At 35.1% G+C, this 22,799-nt stretch overlaps 1 protein-coding gene and 1 long non-coding RNA gene across 20 annotated transcripts in view; one reads left to right on the plus strand and one right to left on the minus strand.

The window, feature by feature from the left end:
* RAPGEF2 (Rap guanine nucleotide exchange factor 2) overlaps positions 1-22,799 on the minus strand; it is a 241,484-nt gene that overhangs the window by 33,530 nt on the left and 185,155 nt on the right. For all 18 annotated transcript variants that reach the window (XM_012735611.2, XM_012735606.2, XM_012735607.2 and 15 more), the window contains 2 exons: positions 17,046-17,177; positions 6,764-6,941 (listed from right to left, as the gene is read on the minus strand). In XM_012735611.2, the coding sequence (XP_012591065.1) occupies positions 6,764-6,941; positions 17,046-17,177 (310 nt within the window). The remainder of the gene's footprint in view (positions 1-6,763; positions 6,942-17,045; positions 17,178-22,799) is intronic.
* Positions 226-19,885, plus strand: LOC105854968 (uncharacterized). 2 transcript variants are annotated; one of them, XR_002221217.2, is made up of 3 exons: positions 226-313; positions 1,489-1,583; positions 19,804-19,885. It is a non-coding gene; the product is annotated as an uncharacterized LOC105854968 (long non-coding RNA). The 2 variants fall into 2 exon arrangements; XR_001146408.3 differs by having other exon boundaries at positions 1,489-1,580.

The raw sequence follows: 22,799 nt of genomic DNA on the forward strand, positions 1-22,799 counted from the left end.
AAAGAAAATGGTTCTTCTAGTCCTACAATTTTGCCTATTGAGAAACAGACTGAAGTATCGTCAGGACAAGTTGAACTTCTTGCAGGTATATATACACAAACAATTCCGTCACCATGGAGATGACAGTTGATTCAGAGGCAGCTGCCAGTTTACAGCATCATTCAAATTCTAACGGTACAGAAGAAAGCACTAAACCGCCAATGAGAAATTTCAGTTGAAAATGAACTGTGATCTTATTAAGAGCTTAAAATGAAATGGAGCTCTGAGAATTTTCCCATAAGTTGGTAGGACCATTCCAGTGCCTCCTGGGCAGGTAAATGCCTAAAAACATCAGAAGTAACTACCTTTAATTCAAAACGGATATTTTCTATGGATAAGAAAAGATCTACAAAAATTAACTGATTAATAAAATACTACTAGCACTGTAGTAGAATGATTATCGTTAACAATAATATATTACATAGTTTCACTCTGCTTATGCCTGTAATCCTAGCACTCTGGGAGGCTGCAGCAGGAGGATGGCTTGAGATCAGGAGTTGCAGACCAGCTTGAGCAAGAGTAAGATCCGTCTCTACTAAAAATAGAAAAATTAGCTGGGCGTGGTGGCATACGCCTGTAGTCCCAGCTACTCAGGAGGCTGAGGTAGGAGGGTTGCTTGAGCCCAGGAGTTGGAGGGTTGTGATGACACCATTGCACTCCAGCCTGGGTAAAAGAGCAAGACCCTGTCTCAAAAAAAAGAAACAAAGAAAAAGAGGTTGTGAGGTAGTCTGATGCAACAGCACTTTAGCCTGGGCAACAAAGTGAGACTATCTCAAAAAAAAATAAAACAAAACTATATGACACACAAACACACATATACATATATATATATATGTATGTATATATATACGTGTATAAATATATATATGTGTGTGTGTGTGTGTGTATAAAGAGGGAGAGTGTGTACGTGTGTTTCAAATAGCTAGGAGGATACTGAATGTTCCCAACACAAAGAAATAATAATGTTTGAGATAATGGATTACCCTAATCTGATTATTTTACATTACATGTATCAAAACATCACTATCTACCCCATAAATATGTACAATTATGATTTGTCAATTAAAAATTAAAATTTATCAACCTCAACACGAGTGATAAAAAAAAAATAAAATAAAAATAAAAATTAAAATTTATAACATGATATGATGAATATAAATGAAAACTGATATACCATTTCTTATCTCACAGTTTGGCAAAAAAAAAAAAATAAGTTTGATCATTTTTCCTATTGGTGATGCTATGGAGAAACAAACCACTTACAATTTGGTATGGTTCTAGCTATTAACAAGAGGGAAGACTTCACAGTCTCTTCAAGTTATGTCTTCTCCATTACTAACAGTCCTATGTTTCCCTATTATTAGGTACTTTTATTAATTGTCTATTAAATTCTTTTCTTACTCCTCACCATGGTTATATGAAGTGCATGTGTTCTTTTTCATTTTGCAGGGAGGAAACTGATGCTCAAAGTCATACAGCCAAGAGGTGGCAATGACAAGACTCAGGACCCTTTGCCTCCAAAGCTCACAAACACTTCACAGGTAGTAGTAAAGAGCACAGGGTGTCTCAGACATTTGAATGTTTACTATTAATGTGGGCAAGTTGATTAGTTGCCTTAAGGCATGGTTTTCTCATTTGCAAAAGAATAATATATCTACCTTTCTGGATAGCTGTGAGAATCAAATGCAATAAAAATGATGAAGTCCTTGGCACAAAGTAAATAACAAATTGGAAATATTGTCAATATTATTATAGTCAGGATATCATTCAACCTTTCAGCTAAATAAAAATTCTACTTCATTTTTCCTATCTCCGCATAATCAAACAGTTCCTATGTATCTGTTAAGATTTAGTGACAAATTTTATGATATTGGATATAGTTTGCTAATTGCTAAAACAAAGTACAATAGAAGGATATATTCTATGAAAACATTACTATACTAGGACAGACTCGGTGGTTTTCTCTGGTTTAGCTAGGTAATATATTCTGATTAGACTTGATGTCATCCCTCTTGTATAAGACTTTTCATTACACACGGCAGCTCTGGTAATAAAGAGAATAACAATGGTAAGTGGCACCCAAAGAGTCTAACAACAGGACAGTGTTCCTCAATCTGACCTAGATTTATGTGTCAGGAAATCAATTTACTTTTACAACTAACATTTTTTTAAAAAGAAGATAAAATATCAAGGCCCATCACTTATAGAAAGAGTAAGTTCTATTTAGTGAAACTTATTTCTGGAATAAGTAGGCGTGCCTGTGCCATTCCATAAAATATATTTATTCCTTGGTACAACAGTTGAAGCAATTCTGAATACTACTGCAAAAGAAGACCCATTCCTATCACATAGGTGAGGTACGAATTAATTGTTTTACAAATGTACTGATTTGAATCATCAAGGTGAATGAAGAAGTCATGGGCCTCTGACTAGCACATCACAGTTCTGCTGTGTCCAGCCTCAGTTTTCTCCAGCTACAATTCCTCACCCCTTACCATAAGGTATTACAGTATTACCTAGAGACCGCACATGTTACTTTTTCCTCCCCTAGCTGTTGCCGAGTTTCTTGGACAAGCAAAAATTTATGGGTTTAAGAAAAATGTGAGACCAGAAATTATGAGATATATTTTGGAATTTGGCTGGGCATCTTGGCAATCCTAGCACTTTGGGAGGCTGAGGTAGGAGGACTGCTTGAAGCCAGGAGTTCAAGACCAGCCTGATCAAGACTTAGACTCTGTCTCTACAAAAAATAGAAACATTAGCCAGGCATGGTGGTACGTGCCTGTAGTTCTAGCTACTAGGGAGACTGAGGCAGCAGGACAACGTGAGCCCAGGAGTTGGAGGTTGCAGTGAGCTATGATGACACCACTGCACTCCAGACTGGGTAAAAGAGCAAGATCCTGTCTCAAAAAAAGAAAGAAAGAAAAGAAAGAAAAGAAGAGAAGAGAAGAGAAGAGAAGAGAAGAGAAGAGAAGAGAAGAGAAGAGAAGAGAAGAGAAGAGAGGAAAGCAAGCAAGCAAAACAAAAAAAAAAGTAGCATTTTGAATTTAATGTGTGTTTAGACAATAAGAAATAGAAGCCAAAAGATTACACATATGATTGAAGAAGATGAAGTGGGAAAAAAATATAAAACATCTTCACAAATATTTGCTATGATGATTTTAAAGTGTTTTGTATACATGTTTCTTGCTTTTTGGCAGATTCCTATTGCATTCGTGGGTCATGAAATCAATTTGTGATATAGGAGTAGTGACCAGCATTTAAAAAATACAACAGGATAGAAAATATCTGTGTATCACATATTGTAGGGATAAAGGAGACAGAAAAGATCTAATAATAGTCGATGTACATAATTCTCTAGGCTCAGCTGAAAAACCAAAAATATACAGATGCTTAACCAGATGGCATCTAAGAGTTTTTTAAGATTCTTAAGGATTCAATAATGATATCATTGGTTTTGTGATAACTTCTACACTATTACACTAGAGGACTGGAGCAATTTTAAAAGAAGCATTTATAAAAAACAAGCATTTGTCTATAGAAGGCTCAAAAAGAACCCTGATAATGCCACAGGTATCATGCAGAGTTAGAGGGACTGGAGTAGCCAAGAATTCAGAGCTTGGGATAGGTACTAGCACAGTTCCTGGGACATACAGAATGCAGTAGCCATGGATGGCAGAAGCAAGTCTACTTTCTTTTATATTTCTTAAAACAATCCCATTAGAATTATACACTAATCTATTAGAATGATATACTATTGTTACCTATCCTATTTTGTTAGGAAAAGGACATCTGTTTGCGAAAAATATTAACCGTTAAAAAGAAAGTTTTTCTAGTCAATGCGACCCAAAGAAAACACAAATAATCAACTTGCCAATTGGCTAAAGCCAATTCAGAAAATTAGCTTACTTTGGGTTTGCTTGACTCAATTTTATATGAGAAATGCTTAATATTAAAGATAAAAAAAATATCTCGGGTTGTTTGGAAAAGATCAAAGTAGCTCTCCAATGTGTCAAGTGGCCAAACAAAAAAATAAACTTCACAAACATTCAATAATTGAGTAACTTACAAAGTTATGAGTTCTAGAACAAAAATGAATATAATGAAGTGCCTCCCTTTAAAGTATTGAGAAGGTATACCCAGGAATCTATGGGAACCCAAAGGGAAATTTTTTTCTTCCTATAGCTGCTAAAAATATGATAAAATACTAGCAATTACATTTGACTCAACTTAAACACTCATGCATACATACCCCATCTCCCCCTTTTTGGGGGGATAAAGGAAGGTGGGTAGGAAGAGAGGCATCTAGAGAAAACATTAATCTTACAGATGTTTGTCATTCATATAAAAGGTGTCTATTTTAACTAAGTGCTGGAAGATGAGTTAGATTTAATAAGAGTATCAGCTAAAGTTTTCTCAGATGTGGTTTTATTTCGAGGGAGATAGAATATAAGATCTTTCAAGATCTCACATAGACTAAACAACACCCTTTAGGCCTTCTCTTTAATGTTAGTGATTTATTACTTTTAAATAAATGTATATTTGATAGCAGCAAGCATCAGAATAGTCACTGCTTGCAAGTATATTGGTATTCAAATAAACATCATTCACTGTAGAGATTATATTGACAAGCACATTTTTTAAAAAGACAGCTTTGTACTTATTTGTAGGAATTAGCACAGCTCCTACTTTCTAGAACTTCGGGGACAGACGTTCTTCTCAGATATCAGTGGAAAGCCTTAAACCTCCAGGAACGACATACATGCTACACATATTTTAAATATAAAATAATCAGCATCTTCTTCTACAACTACTTTAAAATGAACAGATTCAAAAGCAACATTCTATGTAATTTAAAAAAAAAAAACCCTATGAGCAAGGATTCTAGGTTGAAATGGTAAATTGAACACATGATTTAATTTTTTCTTTAAAACTGAAATTAAGGGATTAAAAAAAAAAGAAGTTGGTGAGGACATAGAACAAGAAAGCAAATGCAACTTTGGACAATGAAAATTAGAAGAACATGTGTTATCAGACCCAAGAAAGCAAAGAAGGAGGGGGAGAGCGAAACCCAGCTTTGGACACTGTAAGTCAGATGAACATGTGGTGTCAGACACAGGAAGTGCAATCCTAAGTGCTCAGGGGGTAAAACCGAGAACCATTCCACTCAGGCCGTGTCCCTGCTTCCATCACCCTTGCCCCCACTTTAATCTTTAATCTTCTTCATTGCACTCACTACCTGCAATGTGTTTTACTTGTTCAGTTGCTAATCATGTGTTTCCCCAGCAAACTGTTAATAGAGCAAGGGCATCGGCTGCCTTGCTCACCACTGAGTTGCCAGGACCTGGAAGAATGTCCAGTACATTGAAGGTGCTCGACCACGTTCGCTGAATGAATAATTACCACCACATGATACTCACATATATAGTTAGCAATTCCTACAATGATTAAAATTTAAATATCTAATCCAACCAAGGTTTTGGCTTTTCATCTTTAATTTCCTAGCATATATATATATGCCTAAATAAAGTTTTTCCTCATGCATGTTTGTCTCACTGAAATGCATGCTACAAAGCCACTCACATGCTACCTAATAGGATTAGGTACCACCCTATACCTAATCCCAACAGACTCAGTTCACAGAATTTCTCTTCAAATTCATATTGGCCCAAAGAGTTGGGGGAGTTATCCCAGAATAGATAACTGGGCTCAGGCATGGGTGGGGAAATGACTCTCAACAGAATTAGTCCTCACGCTAAGGATACAAAGGAAGAAGCCCAAGTCTGGGAGGCATACTCAAATACAAAACCATTATTATGAAATCAACGCCTGCTGTGATGGAAAGGTGGATAAAAGCCACTTAAATTTTTAGTCTCAGGGTGCACACCCCCCACAGTTAACCTGACATTTTGCTGCCTTCCTCCACCCAGTCTCATCTTTATACAGAACCAGAGTAGAAACCAGAGTAGAAGCAAATTCATCTACATGACAAATTTACCCACCACTTGACTCATGTTTACAAATTCAGAAAACATGAACTTGATAGGAATAGTGCTCACAAGAAAATTAACAGAGGTAATACTTGGAAGACTACTTTTAACTTTTTTTTTGGTCATAAACTAAGAAAAGGGTTATGTGGAAGGGATTTAGTGGGAAGTTTCATTCACAATATTATTTGTAGACTGTTGAAGGTATTGACTGAGGAAAATTGACTTTTTCCATTTTTTGTTCAATGAATACTACTGTTTATGCTAAGGAATTCAATAAATTAATGACTTTTTAAAGCCTACTAGTATTGGGCTCTATTGTAACAGACAATTTTACCTCTAAATGCTTTTAATTGCTCTTAGATTCATTTTCTTTTTTATTTTTTTATTTCAGCATAATATGGGGGTACAAATGTTAAGGTTACGTACATTGCTCCTGCCTTCCCTCCCCCGAGTCAGAGCCTCATGCATGTCCATCCCCCAGACTGTGTACATCGCACTTATTATGTGTATATATACCAATCCCCTCCCACTGCCCCCGCCCAATGCCTGATAAATGTTTGTTTTGTTTTGTTTTGTTTTAACATTTTGGTTATATTCCACATCTTTGCCTTTCCCTAGCAATGGTTAGAGGTATGCCCTTCCCCTCCACACTGTTCACCACCTCCTTCTATCTATGGCCATACCACCCTGAACGCACCCGAGCTCATCAGATTCATTTTCTCATTTAAACTTACCAATATCATCATCTGTTCGGTCAATTGGGTCCTTCTCCAGGCAGTCTCTCACAATGTCCCTACTCATCAGAGGATCTGATGCCCTCTCGATATCTTCTTCATCGTCATCGTCCTCAGAATCCACTGCAGTTTCTGGCAACCCACTCAGGTCCATATCACCAGCCTCACTTTCCGTGGCCTTAAATCAGAAAAGAAAAATTAAAAACTATTTTAAGTAAATCAGTCTTTGGGGCCTCAAAGATATAATAAGACTAGATGATCAGAATAATTTTTTTGTTATATTTATTTTTCTATATCTAAGTGAGCTGTATTCAACATCCCACAAATATTTATATACCAGACATTATATATAAGAATAACCTCAATAAAATATGAATGATTTTATCTCCTATTAAATTTTTGGCCAGCATTAATGATCTTATCTCAGTAATTGTGATTTCTTATCTGAGCTGTCATGTTATTTGTAACATAGAATAAAAAAGAAAAAGATAGTATTTGGAGTTATACATTTCAAGATGGTCTCTTCTGTTGGGTTAGCTGAAACATAGAACACTTATGCTTTTTAGTTCAATCTGTAGCCTTTTGTGATTATCATCTCAGCAATATGTATATATGCATCATATTGGTCTTACTGGACATTACATATATAGAACTCACTATTTAAGCATAGTAAGAATGAATTCAATTAAATATTAACTACATTAATCTTAAATTTCACAAATGTATTTTCCAGATGAAATATTAAAATCTTGAAAACATCGTCTTTTAAAATTGTTAATTTTGTAGACAATATAATTCAACTTCAAATAAATGATAGCCCACATGATTTTCAATAATAAACATTTTATTTTTAAGAATAGGCAAATAAAGATTTTTATAAGATAAAAATATAAAATATTGAACCTGATAATAACACTGAATATTTACAATGAGGCAGACATTGCTTTAAGTGCTGTGTATAAACTCATTTAATCCTATAAAGAAGCATTATTAATTTTTATTATTCTCTGAACACTTAAAGAGAAATTGTTTTTCAAAGGTCATGTTGCTGATAAATTGTGGAATCAGGATTAGAACCCAGAAATTCTAGCTACAGAGTCTTAACCAATACCCAATCTGCCTCATTAAAATAGACACTTACAAGTGTTGTTTGTATAAAGGATCTATACTTTCTATAATTGAAGCCAAAATTTAAAGAATTGTGCTATTTTCTTATCAATAAAGTTTCACCCTTGTAAATTCCTGGTTTATATCATAGAACATAAGATCCAATCCTACATTTCAAAGCAATACAAGCATGTGTTAATGTTTTCTCAAGTTTAACAATGAGTTTTAATCACATTTTCAGTTCTGTAGATACAATTTCCCAAATGGTAACACATATAAGCAAAACTTAAGGAGAATAATTGAAGACAAAAGATGTAATGTGTACAAAAGCTACAATGGCCTTAATACTGCTGACTGTGATGAATAGATGTGTTCCAGGTGGGAGAGCAATAAGCCATCAGGGCCCATGCAGAAGGAACTGTGACACACTCAGAAGAAACACAGTCCACCAGAAAGACAATCCCATCAATTACTGGGAGATCATTTTTCCAAACCCGACATGGTTACTCACGCCCACCAAGATCAAAAGCTGTAAAAGTCATTCTAGCAATTGTTAGTTCTTCTGTGTCAGATGCAGTGTTGGAACATGTTGGCCCAATCTGTCATCTGTGAGCATGTAAAGAGTGATTTTTGCCTCCATATCCAAACCCAAGAATACAAGCTTTCCAGATTTCTTGGCGAGGACACTGCTCAAGCCATCGTAGATCCACTAAAAGATGGAAGACTGTTAATGCTTACCACGGCCCATGAGGCTCCGATGGCAGATTGGACCCTCCCTCAGAGCACACAGGCCAGAAGCACCTGGACTGCTACCATGTTTCTCCGAAAATAAGACCTTCCCATAAAATAAGCCCTAGCAGGATTTCTAAGCATTTGCACAATATAAGCCCTACCCAGAAAATAAAACCTAGTGATGGGCGTGGCTACGCAGCATATCTGCACAACCCATGCATTTCGTTACCAAGCGGTAAAGAAGAGGAGCAGCCCTTCTCATCTGCCCCATTGTGACAGCTACTATCCCAGAGGTGACTGGAAAGGTGCCGGCAGCCCCACCAATAAGGTCGGCTCCCCTTGTCAGGTCCCGGCCATCCTGTGCGTGCTGCAAGCTGAGGTTTTGAGGGGAAAATAACACATTCCCAGAAAATAAGCCCTAGGGTATCTTCTTGAGAAAAAATAAATATAAGACCCTGTCTTATTTTCGGGGAAACACGGTAGTTTCTTTCTTCTCTTTTTTCTTTCTCTCTCTTTTTTTTTTTTTGTTTGATAGAGTCTCACTCTGTTGCCCCAGCTAATTGCAACCTCAAACTCCTGGTCTCAAGCAATCCTCCTGCCTCAGCCTCCTGAGTAACCGGGACTACAGGCACACATCACCACACTCAGCTATTTTTTTTAAATTTTTAGTAGAAACGAAATCTTGTTCTTGCTCAGGCTGTTCTCAAACTCCTGAGCTCAAGTAGTTCTCCCACCTCGGCCTCCCAGTGTGCTAGGATTACAGGTGTCTGCCACTGCGCCCAGCTGTAGTTTCTTTTACACAGTGAAATGTTAAACATGTTCTCTTCTACAATGTATTTAATACCTACACATTATTCTATCATAGTTATGAATTAGAATTTATTTATCCATCTACCACTGGCATTTTTACTTATTTTCAGTATTCTATCTATGATTATAAATCATACTTTTTGTATGCCTTTCCTATTATTTCCATAGGGTACTACCTTGAATTGTTATTGCTAGGTCATGGGGTACTGCCATGTCATTCGAAATCCTGGGAGCAGGTTCCACAATGTAATGTTCCTCAGTCACAAACAGGACCACCCTGCCATACAAAGATGGCCCTAAGCTGCCCACTAAGGTGAGCCGGGTGTTATTCACAACTTTTAACCTACTTTAACCCCTGGAAAACTGATTTTATAGACTTTCCAAATTACACTCATTTTTTTAGCAGTTGAACCTTTCCTCTGGTTTCTTCAATAAAGAAGTTAATTAGTTAAAAAATTAATATTAAAAAAAGAAGAAGAAACACATCCCCTAATTTAAATTCAAAATTCACTGAATTATCTCTAGACTCTAGGAGACTGAAGCAGAACTTGATGTGATATAGTAGCGCCAGGGTTGTGACTAGAAAAATTAGGTCAAAATTGTTATCACCACATCTTACTTCTAGAGAAAAGTGACACTTTGCTAATGCTTGCTATTATTACACTTGTACTCCACTGTCATCTTAACATTGAAGATTATTCATTACCAACCAACTTATATTTTCAATATACTATGAGTTCTCTATATACACATTCTTTATTACTAGCAGAAAGAAGAAAGGGTATTTTACTGAAGATATAAATCTTAAAAATCTGTATTTTAAATAATTTAATATAATTAAAAGATTCTCTTAATTTTAAAACTTCTAATATATGCTTAAAGATGAAAATGTATTTTATAACACCCCAAAGAAATCATCATTTAAATGAATTATATTTAAGTCTTAAATAAAGAAAGAGACTTTTAAATGTCAATTGGATTCATTTCTCTAAAACAGAACTTTCCACTCTGTTTGTGTAAATGATCATAGTTGTTAGCTATCTCTATGGGTATTCCACTCTTTAAGAAACAAACTATTCATAAAATAACATTCACTAACCCAGTAATTTAGAGGAATACTTTTTTTTTTTTTTTTTTTTGAGACAGAGTCTCACTTTGTTGCCCAGGCTAGAGTGAGTGCCGTGGCGTCAGCCTGGCTCACAGCAACCTCAATCTCCTGGGCTCAGCGATCCTACTGCCTCAGCCTCCCGAGTAGCTGGGACTACAGGCATGCGCCACCATGCCCGGCTAATTTTTTGTATATATATTTTTAGTTGGTCAATTAATTTCTTTCTATTTTTGGTAGAGACGGGGTCTCGCTCAGGCTGGTTTCGAACTCCTGACCTTGAGCGATCCGCCCGCCTCAGCCTCCCAAAGTGCTAGGATTACAGGCGTGAGCCACCGCGCCCAGCTGAGAGGATTACTTTTATTTATAATAAGTGTCCATTTTATTTTAAAATACCACAGAATTCCCTAAATCAGACATTTCAAAAAACTTGATAAACAACTTTTCAGGAATCCACTAATTTCAAAATACCACTGTCTCACGAACAACAAGACGTCTAGACACTGAGTTAAAAGTTTAATAAACACAAACTGGTATTCTGGAGAAGAGTATTATACTGAACTTAAGAAGAATGCCTGGAACTCAGTATTTACTGAATTTATATTTGCTGAAGGAACAAACTCAGTTTTGTGGCTCCAAATCTCACCTCTACCATTAATTATGTGGTTTTAGCAAAGTCACTTAACCTCCAGGTTTTATCTATAAACTGGAGACACAGCTTCTCACCATTCCTAAGACGGCTTTTGGATCAAACATGGGAACAGAAAGCCAGCTAAGATCAAAAGTTCCTTTCTGAAAGTGTTAACATTTTTTCATCTTAGTATTACGCTTGTACACCTTCTACCCATACCAGCAGTGAGCCTGGCACACAATTTATATTTGCAGAAAAACAAGAAAACACAAAATTCTATTAAACACCTTACCTCCTTACATATTTGTAAAAAACCTCTCAGATTATTGCACCCATTAAATTCCAGCCAAATGATTCGTACAATAATTATAGTGATCCTATATTAAATGACTACTAAATATCTAGCACTAAATTGGATGCTTTTAATATACAATAATCAATCCTCATATCAATTCAGCAAGTTAGTATTATTACCCCATTTTACAGATGAGAAAACACTCAAGGAAATTAAGTAAGTTGTTCAATGTAAACAAAACAAAAGCTAGTAACTGTGCCAGGACTCAAAATGAGGCCTGACCAATACGAAAAATACTAACTACTTTGCATTATGTCTAGCTTTCTCATAGGACAGTCTTTATAAAGAAAAGAGTTAAAATGCAATAATAACTTTGCTAAGTTATAAAAGATACATTCATAAAAACATATTTGCATATAAACATAATTGAAACATTTGCTTTCTAGCTTCCTTGAACCCAACACTACTAAGATTTATGTTTGTCTTTAAGCCCTTTTATTCTAAATAAGGATACTCTAAACAGACACTTTATATTTAGAAGTTTATGATTATATTTGTCTCAGCAACAAGAAGAAAGGCTTACATATTCCAGTTAGGCAAATAACTCCTGTCCTAAATTAATTTACCCTATACATGTACAGCCTAACATAAATTTAGTTGTCCATTAACATTTAAATAGTAATTTTTTTTTTTTTTTTTGAGACAGAGTCTTGCTTTGTTGCCCAGGCTAGAGTGAGTGCCATGGCGTCAGCCTAGCTCACAGCAACCTCAAACTCCTGGGCTCAAGCTATCCTCCTGCCTCAGCCTCCCGAGTAGCTGGGACTACAGGCATGTGCCATTATGCCCGGCTGATTTTTCTATATATATTAGTTGGCCAATTAATTTCTTTCTATTTATAGTAGAGATGGGGTCTCGCTCTTGCTTAGGCTGGTTTTGAACTCCTGACCTTGAGCAATCCGCCCGCCTCGGCCTCCCAGAGTGCTAGGATTACAGGCGTGAGCCACCATGCCCAGCCCGTTATTCTTTAAAAATAATAATATTCTCAGATCAATGCTGAAAGATCTATGATTTAAATAAAAACAGACTAAATATATTCTTTTATAGTGAATATATTTCTTAAAACCAGTTTATTTTGACTTTTTTAAATGATGTCAAGAAAATGAACAAACTAAAATAATTTTAAATGCCATATAGCTCCAGTGAAAGGTTAAACTTAATTAAAAATAAAATACTGCACATATTTTATTAAGCACTTTAAAATCATTTGCAAAAAAGTTTTGTGTATTAAATATCTCACACATATAGACATTTTAAGAGGATTGCTTAAGAAATATCTTTTTCCCCCGAGACTGGGTCTTGCTCTGTTCACCCAGGCTGGAGGGCAGTGATGTGATCATAGCTCACTGAAATCTTGAACTCCTGGGCTCAAGCGATCCTCCCACCTTAGTCTCAAAGTAGCTGGGACTACAAGCATGCGTTATAACACCTAGTTAATTTTTAAATTTTTTGTAGAGATGGGGTCTCCCGCCCTATGTTGCCCAGGCTGGTCTCGAACTCCTGGCCTCATGCTGTACTCCTGCCTCGGCCTCCTAAAGTGCTGGGATTACAAGCATCAGGCACCATGTCCAGACTTTAATAAATTATCTTTGATGTAAATAAAATTTACAGAATCTCAAACATATGTATTTAACCCAAACAGCACTTAAACTAGATTCATATAAATTTAGGCTAGAAAGTAATACTGAATGCTAATTTAAGTGAGATAACAGAGAAGGAACATCACATAAAATCATATATATATGGATCGTATAAAATATATTTAGAAATACAATTTTTGCATGAAGTCTGGTTTGTATATAATTTATGTTGTTCCTAGTTTTACACTGTTAATATTTTTTATTTCAATATATGCTTTTAAATACACACAACGTATATATACACATACACCTAAAAGAGAGGGACAATTTTTTAAAGCTCTTAATGTAAATTATTAGGTTGCTTTCCTAAATTTATAATCCTATAAGGAATGTATAAAAATATCTATAAATATTTAAGAAAATCTATGTTAATTTGATAGGCAAAATAGTCCCATATTTAAATCTTCATATAGTCAATTATTAATAGGTTTCAAATATTTTATGTAAGGTAGAGATATTTGCATTTTCTTTTCTGTAAATGACCGACTTTTGTCCTTTGAACATTTTTATACTGTGAGCTGAGTATTTTTCTTATTAATTTGCATAAACCAGTTATATTTTGACTTTAAGTCTTCATATCAATTGACATTTTAATTATTAAATGTTTTGATCATTCATTACCACATTAAGGGTTTGCTAACTCTTTAGTTTATCTGGAACTTATTTTAATTATGATACAAAGTGAGAATATAAAATGACTCCCACACCCTAAAAACAACTTAACTGAATAATCTATCGCTTTCTTCACTGATTTGTGAGGTTTTCTCTCTTACATATATTGCCCTTACACATGAGTTCCATTTTGCTTGAACTCCGTTTTATTGATCTATCTATTTTTGTACAACTATTTCCAGTCTGCCTAAGCCATTTGCTCTTACAGTCATGTCATTTATTTAGCCAGGACCTCATCATGGATGGACATGGCATTGCCTCATATCACTAACTTAGTAGGCATTCTGCTTTCTGTCACCAATAACCTATTACTTCAGTTTGCTCCCATCTGCTTCCAAGAAAACTTTCAACTTAAGGAGGATCTTTAGTCTTCAAGACTCTACTACCTCTGTGTCTAGCATTCAGATTTCCCATCTTAACTTCCTTTCATATTCTGCTTATATTTCCTATTCTATTATTTCAATTACATTCATTCAACACATCTTCACTGAATGCCTATGATCTCCTAGCACTGTACTAAGGCTCTAGAGAGAAAATGGAGACGAGACAGACAAGTTCCCTGACTTCTTGAAGCTGTTATTCTAGTAGGCAGACAGGCAACATAGAAAGCAATGTTTATTTCACTTAGGGTCTAGGAAGGAAATAAAAGGACTGGGCCAGGAAAGAAACCAAAATGTAGGCCCTCCTTTACAGAGGATTATTAAGGAAACACTCCCTAAGGAGTGCTTATGCTTGAAAATGAAGGCAGAAAAGGATCAAGCTAGGAGAAAACATTCCAGCCAGAAGGCAGGCACAAGCAAGGTTCTGTAGTTAGAAAAAGTTAAAAAAAAATAGTTTAAAAAAAAGTATTACACTCATTTAGCAAAACTTCATCCTGGATGAAGCCAAATCTTTGTGCTAACTGTGGAGAAAATTGCTTACCAGGGTAAAGGGAAATCATTTTATATTTAAAGGTACCAACTCAACTGAGTCTCCATTTCTCTGATCACTTTGCTCTCCTAAGCTCTCTGCAACTATTATTTCAAAATTTATCTCTCCTTAAAACTCTCTACCCACCAACTCTCTCACTCTCAACAAATGAACTCAACTCTGCAGAGAGAAAACAGAAGTTTAAGAAAGGAACTCCCTCAACTCCCAAACTGCCCCTCCAAACCCACCAGGAGGTGTCCCTGTTGAACCAGAGGAGGGTTTCTTCTCCTAAGGCTAGTCATTTCAATTTCTCTGAAATTTCTCTCCTTCCACCACAGCAGCAACACTATTCTACCCATTTCTCCCTTGTTCACAGCGTTCAATTTCAACCTCTCTGTGCCCATCTGGTGAGCATTTACACTCACTTCAATGTGACAGCTTTCAACAAAAAAAGAAAAGATTCCCTAAGTCAGAGTGGTACAAAGATTAAATGGGCTGCCATGAGAGATAGTTGCTCATCCCTGGAACTGTTCAAGAGTAACTGGATGCTTGATGGATAGGATTCAATACAAGACTGGGAGTTGGACCAATTAGATGTCAGGCTTCTTCTCACCTTAAGAAGTTCTGATGTAAAGATAACAGAAAGGGTCTGTTGAGAATATTAAATGTTATGTTTTGCATAGCTAATAGCCAAATCCTTAGATCCAGCTATGGATTTTTCCTTATGACAAATATAAACTTCCAGGCTACATGCTTGTCATCAAGTTTGAAGCAAATAGCTTTGAAACTCAACCAAATGAATCAAAATGATACACAGGGACCCTCCTTTTTCTCTAATACCAAGATAAAGTCAGACTGCAGACTGTAAGCGCCAACTGTGCCAGAGCAATTAAGAACTCTCACCCACTCAGGCATTTGGATGATAGCTAGGGACAGACACACCATCAGGAATTTCCTCATGATTGCATCCAGCTCACTCAAGGCAATAGCACATTTGGCTAAAATCCCCCTCAGAACAGGCCTCAATAAATTATATAAACAAATTATTTCATTCTTATTATAAATTTATCTTTTAGAAATTCAAGTTCGTATATACTTGAAGAAAACAGTAATAACTGCTATAACCTCAAGCTGTATTCCTGTTAGAGATCGTCAAAATGTGTAAAATCATCTCAAGATTTAGAGGACAAGGGCTCTTCCATGATATTTCAATTAATATAAGCTTAAGCACAGCTTTTATGTATACTGTTCACTGTTCCATGTAAGGGAACTCTTGATGTTTAAATGTTTTTTTAAAAAAGCAACTTCTAGAAATAAATGGTTTGGGGTGGGGGGGCAGGTAAATTGAGAAAAGTGTGTACCCAATGAACTATCTCTTTAAAAGAAAATTTATTTTCTAAGATCTACTAAATTTAAAACTTAAACAAATATGTCTTATATTTATGGTATTCTAATTGTTCACTTACTTTTAGTAATTAAAAAAAAATAGAAACTTAGCACTGTCTAAATATACCAATGATCCTTCATAACTATAATGTTCCTTAAAAAAAGGTACTTTTTATGGTCACTTCATGTCACAATTTCTAAGGAGCCAAGAACTATACTTTGTGAATATAATGTTCTTTTGTTTCAAACCATCTAAAATCAAATATTATTAGAATGTATTTGAAAAGAGGATTTCTTTTGCATATTTTAGTCGCTTTCCCTAAATTTGCATATTCTAAGGCAATAAACTATTCCTTAACAATTAAGATTATTTTGTTTTAAAAACATGTTTGGAATCCCATAATTCTAGCTTATTTTCCATTCAGTGGTACCATAAGATTTTTATCTTAAACACATCACTAAATCTATGGGTAATTTTTTAAAATAAAAGAAATATAATTCAATGATCCAATCTTAATAATCCCTTTTGTCATACTCAATATGGACTTTAATAAGAAAAACTTAATATAAAAGCCAACTCTGCAGTTTCCCCCTATGGTTTTTAGTCAAGAAAGAGTCATAAATGTACTATACCTACAGTCAAATGAATAAAATATTTAAAGTCAAGACAAATGATTCCATTCCAACCACTCTATTTAACATTCTGATAACTGGTAATAGCAGAGGCAAGCACAATTAGGCAGTAGTTCTACATCCTAAAACAAACACACATGTAATATGCTGTCTGTGAGAAGCATAAACATTAATGTTCTATGTACATATATGCACATATACACGCAAGTATTTAATTTACAGATTCTATTAATATTAACTGAGAACAGTAAAACTCCTCAGAATACATGAAAATGAAGCAAACGACAAGAAAAACTCCTTCTTACCTGGTAGATATCAGAAAGACTGCTGCTTCCAGAATCACTAGTGATACTACATCCTGAATGGCTAGAAGAAACGTGGGTCACCTGTGGGTGGAGACTGTCAGTAAGGTGTAGTTTTGTGAAATCTGCAGGAAGCTATGGAAGGAGCAGGAAAAACTAGGATTACAATTTGAATCAAGATCTCCAAGAAGACATTTTAAAATTAAAATGTTATATTCTATTCCATACCACTAAGTCAAAAATATTACATAAGAAGCTTGATTTTTCAAATTCACAAATTACTAAATATTATCCAATTTACCAAAAATCACACAATATTCTCTTTTTTTTTTTTTGAGACAGACTCTCACTCTGTTGCCCTGGGTAGAGTGCAGTGGCGTCATCATAGCTCACTGCAACCTCCAACTCCTGGGCTCAAGCAATCCTTCTGCCTCAGCCTCCCGAGTAGTTGGGATGACAGGTACATGCCAGTGCTCCTGGCTAATTTTTCTATTTTTAGTTGAGACAGGATCTTGCTCTTACTCTTGCTCAGGCTGGTCTTGAACTCCTAAACTCAGGCTATCCTCCTGCCTGGTCCTCCCAGAGTACTTGGATTACAGGCATGAGCCATTGTGCCCAGTCATAAATTTTTGGCTAAAATAGTTTATGGGCATACAATGAACCTTAAATAATACCAAATTCGATGCTTAAATAAGTAGGTTTGGTGATTAAGGAAAATTTGGATGAACATTTAATTTAGTAGGTTACAATTATCAAATTACACAATGAGCAAATTAGTCTACTACTATCAGTATTTATTACTAGTCACAAATGCAATTTTATGGCAAGAAACAGTTTAAATGAGAAAACACATATGAGGTTCTTTTATGCTCAAATGATGTTTAAAGGTTGAAAAACAAGAGCAACTTAGAGTCGATTAAGTGTATTGTCATACAAGTAACTACACTAAGCTCTATGGAGAAAGAGAAAAGAATGCCAACAAATAACCCAGAATTGAGAAAGTTATGGACAACATTAACCTATCTGTCTACTTGCTCATGTTCAAATAAAAATAGCCTGTATTAAAATAAATAGATTTGCTAAGCATCCCTCAAGTATATACCCCTCATATATCAGACAAAATGCATTCACAAAAAAGGAAAATATTCACACATTCACTCATTCAACAAATATTTACTGAGGCCCTTTTCTCTTATTATGTCCTAGTTAGCAGGTAAAACTCTAAGAAAACACTGCCCTTAAGAACCTTACACTCTTATCAGTTACTGCCAAGTCTTCTGAATTTAAAAAGCCACTATATTTATCTATAATATCACACTTATACTATTGGCCAGTAATACACACGACAATTAAAACGATATGCTAACTAGCATCGTGAAATACTGATAACATTCTCTCTTTTGTGCTTGCATATTGATCTTATTTAGCTGGTGAATAATAATAAAAAGACTAACTGTTAAATCTTAAATAAAAATTTACCCTAGTAACATTCCCATCTACCCTTTGATCCTTATCCCCTCTCCTGACTCAGCCTCCTGAGGGAGATGATTCAGGTTTATGACAATGATCAATGGGTTTTGATACTTCAAAGCTTCACACAAACAGACAAAACGTATTTTGTTTGTTTGTTTGTTTTTGAGACAGAGTCTGGCTCAGTTGTCCCAGGTAGAGTGCAGTGGCATCATCCAAGTTCTCTACAACCTCAAACTCCTGGGCTCAAGTGATTCACCTCCTGCTTCAGCCTCCTAAGTAGCTGGGACTACAAGCATGTACAATGCTTCACTAATTTTTCTAGTTTTAGTAGAGACAGGGTCTGATTCTTGCTCAAGCTGGTCTCAACTCCTGAGCTCAAGCAATCCTCCCACCTTGGCCTCCTAGAGTGCTAGGATTATAGGTGTGAGTCACCAGAAGCAGCAAAATATATTTATATCCCACATCGTTTAGACCTAACTCTCTAAATAAATTACATCTGTCCCTATGTTAAGTGCATGATACTTAACAATATTTATAAACAATGTCAGAAACAATATTTTTTAACTTTATGCAAAGGAAAGATTTAAATATGAATTTTTTAGGGGTCATATGATTAGATGCCAAATAAATGGATATAAACCCATATGTTGGAGGAGCTCAGAGAGGTGAGATGTTTATTCAAATGTATGAAGTAACTGCAAGCCCAACCCACTAAGAGTGTTTTTAAAAAAGTGATAAAGATATTATGAAATATTAATATATAAAATTCAGGAGATTAATGATTTCTCTATAAGGAGTAGATAGACAAATCCTTCTAAATTCAGAATTTCTATGTTTCTATTAACAATGTGGAATAGTGAATTAATTGCAGGATTTATTTATGAACAATTTGAAGACAGAAGTTTGTAGAAATACAGTCATGACTATCATTTTAAATGTAGCTAAGTGACAATTATCAGATAGTAAAATAAATAACATGTTCATAGCCAGGATAAATACCCTTCATCATCCTAGCTACATTTCCATTTAATTCAGTCATTTACCACAGAAGGCAACTGGGGAAACATTACTCTATGGCTCAGGGATTTTAAAAGGCATCAATCGATACATGTAATTACAGAATAATAAACTGATTTTTATTGATTATCTTTTACAGACATGACTCAGACTGACATGTCACACTGTGATTTTTGTAGAAAAATTAACTTAATATGTCAAATGAAGATATAATTATCCAATGAATTTTTACTTATTTATTTATTCAAGTCTTATGGGACTTTCTTCTTAGAACCCATTATCTGATCATCTTTCCTGACTAAGAATTCAATGTGCGGACAACATGAGACCTGACAGAGCTCCAAACCTAACAGAGGAGACATGTGCCCAGCCATTATACACCAATGCTTTGGAACTGTGGAAGTTATAGACAACATTTACCGATCTCTACACACATATATATCAATTTTCTACTTGTTCATATATAAATAAAAATATCTTTCTATTAAAATAAATAGATTCACTAAGCATCCCTCAAGTTCTGAAGTATATTCATCTATGCCTACTTACAGCCACAAATACTAGAATTGTAGGCCCAGAACCATAAAGAGACTCAAAAGAGAAAGAAATATTTTTGCTTTTAAAAATTCAGTTCTACTGAATAAATACTATTTGCTAAGTCAGACACTCTGTTAGGAACAGGGAATATCAAGGTGAATAAGACATTCCTAATTCCACATGGAACTTTTACTACCCCAAAGTCATTGTGATAAATGTTAGAAGCAATAGAAAAATGAACTAAACATAGCTTATTTGTGTTTTTGAGACAATGTCTCATTATGTAGCCCAGGCTAGTCTTGAATTCTTGGGCTCAAACAATCCTCCCACTTCAGCCTCTCGAATAGTTGGGACTATAGGCATGTGCCCCGGTGTCTGGTTTAAACACAGTTTTATAAACATTGTTGGTATCCTTTTTCCCTGCCATCTGTGTTCTTTGCAGAATAGCATGAAAAAATAATATATTAAACTTAGATTAAATGCAAATATAATTTAACATTAACTAAATACTTCTTTATATAAGAGATGTATGAATAGATGCTATATTCAAGGAACTTTAAAATTTTTTCCCACAAATTGGGATAACAATATTATTATTAAGTTTTATTGACAATACACATCAGTCAGGTTATGGAATGGGAGAAGTTATAAAAGGTGTTCCCATAAAGGAAGAGTCTGAAATGCACTGATTTGGCCCTGCCACAACACTTAATAGAGACCTGAGCCCAAGCTTAGGAAAAATGGAGTTTTTAAGAGGCAAACAAACCATATGGAAGTTGGGAATCAGAAAGCAGACACAAGTGCAGGCACCCACATTTACCTGAGTGCTAACATAAAGTAAACATAAACCTAAAATTAATCAGTTTTATAAAACCTTGGTACCATTTGTATAACAGCTTGTTTTGTTTTATTTTATGGGACCAACAGGGACGCTACAGTAATCAGCTTTCAAAAAGGAAGTTCTACACGTGACTTAAATCCCATATATAAATAAGCATTTATTTGATAATCACCAATTTATTAATCTAATGATTGACATTTATAAAATTACTAGCTAAAAAATGAACTCTATTTTGAACATAAATGTAATGAGTATGAATACCTTGAAGTCTCTGACACCACTAAATAAATACTTTGCTGAGTTGGTAAAATACCTGAAATTGGGGATAGCACAGTAGAAAAATGAGGATGGCTGCCCTCCCTCTCCTTCCTTTTCTCTCCCAAGAATCTCTACATTACTGATACAGCCCAGCACCTATGGGACCAGACCCCCAAACCAGCCAGAAAGCAGAGGGGATGAGTTTTGTGGGATTCTACTCCCAACAGGTGTTCCATGTAAAAGAGAGTTTCATGTACCATAATGTATATTATCATCTCAGGATCAGTGAGAAATCCAACAGTTAAAAAAAACAAGACAAGACAAAAACAAACAAAAAATATTGCTGCTATCAATTGAAATTTATTTAACTGATAATTTCTCAAACTAACCTTGGGATCACTTTATTTCAAGTAATAGTTACAACAGAACATACAAGGTTTGGGGTGATCGTTGGAATCTATCCAACCTTCCTAGGCAGCTTATCTTGAGTAACACTACTGCCTAAGGTAAATTAGATATCACACTTAGTGACTAAAAACTAACTTTATATTAAGGTGCATCACTAAGAATTTATTCAAATGAATCCTGTCTCTCCCACATCATCACTGGATTTTTGTGAATACTCTTTATACTCCTGTTTTTAAGCTTTACAGAGAGGAGTCAGTATATTACTAGATATATTTTCTGTTTTCCTCTGGGCTATTATTAGTGAAAATATGGGAGACTATATTTTCATTCATCATTCATTCATCCATCATTTATTGAAAGCCTGTATTGTGCAGATTAAATGAATGAATGAGTGTAAAGCACTTAGAGAAGTGCTTGGCACACAGAAATCACTAAAGAAGTGTGTTAACTATAAATTACCACATGCCAGGCTCTGTGCAAAGCACGGGTCCTTTCCAGGTATAAAATTTCTGTAGCTAGAATTAAAGCCCTTTCTGGGAACAGATCAATAATCCACTGGGCTTCAGTGGCCAAAGTCACCCAGCTAGAGACACTACATGTAGTGTCACTATACTACATGTAGACATTTTTAAATGTTGATAGGACTATACTTTATTGAAATAGCTCTACAAAAAATTATTTGCCCCATAACCACTGGCAAAACTTGCCAAAAATTTAACAATCTGTAAGAACTTAACATTATTCTAGCTTCCTACCAGGCTCAAAAGACATAAGCCTCATGTTAGGCATACATGGATTTATCTTCTATTAAATTACCTTGTAAGTCAAATAAACCTGGGCAAGATAACTTCTGTGCACCGTAGTTTCTTCTATGAAACAGATATGATATAGCGATCAAGTGACATAACCACTGTGATCTATAGAATCTTCCTTACAGATGCCTCTCTTTTCCAGTCAAGGTCCTCCCTAATCTTAAGGTCTGATATTTTTTCAACTTCGATTCCAAAAATAAATAAATAAATAAATAAATAAACTTGTTTTTGACAGGGTGATACCTAAAACTAGCATTATTGTGGTTCACTTTTATACATTCCCCCCAAAGTCTATGTATTATAAATAAATTTCATCTATATAGAGAGAAACTCACTGCTTCAAATACCTTAAAAAATTTTGCGAACTGAGTAACTTCCATGTCATAATACGCTTATAGTCCAATTACTCTC

The sequence above is a fragment of the Microcebus murinus genome, chromosome 15, assembly GCF_040939455.1.
Source record: "Microcebus murinus isolate Inina chromosome 15, M.murinus_Inina_mat1.0, whole genome shotgun sequence".
Taxonomy (NCBI): Eukaryota; Metazoa; Chordata; class Mammalia; order Primates; family Cheirogaleidae; genus Microcebus; species Microcebus murinus.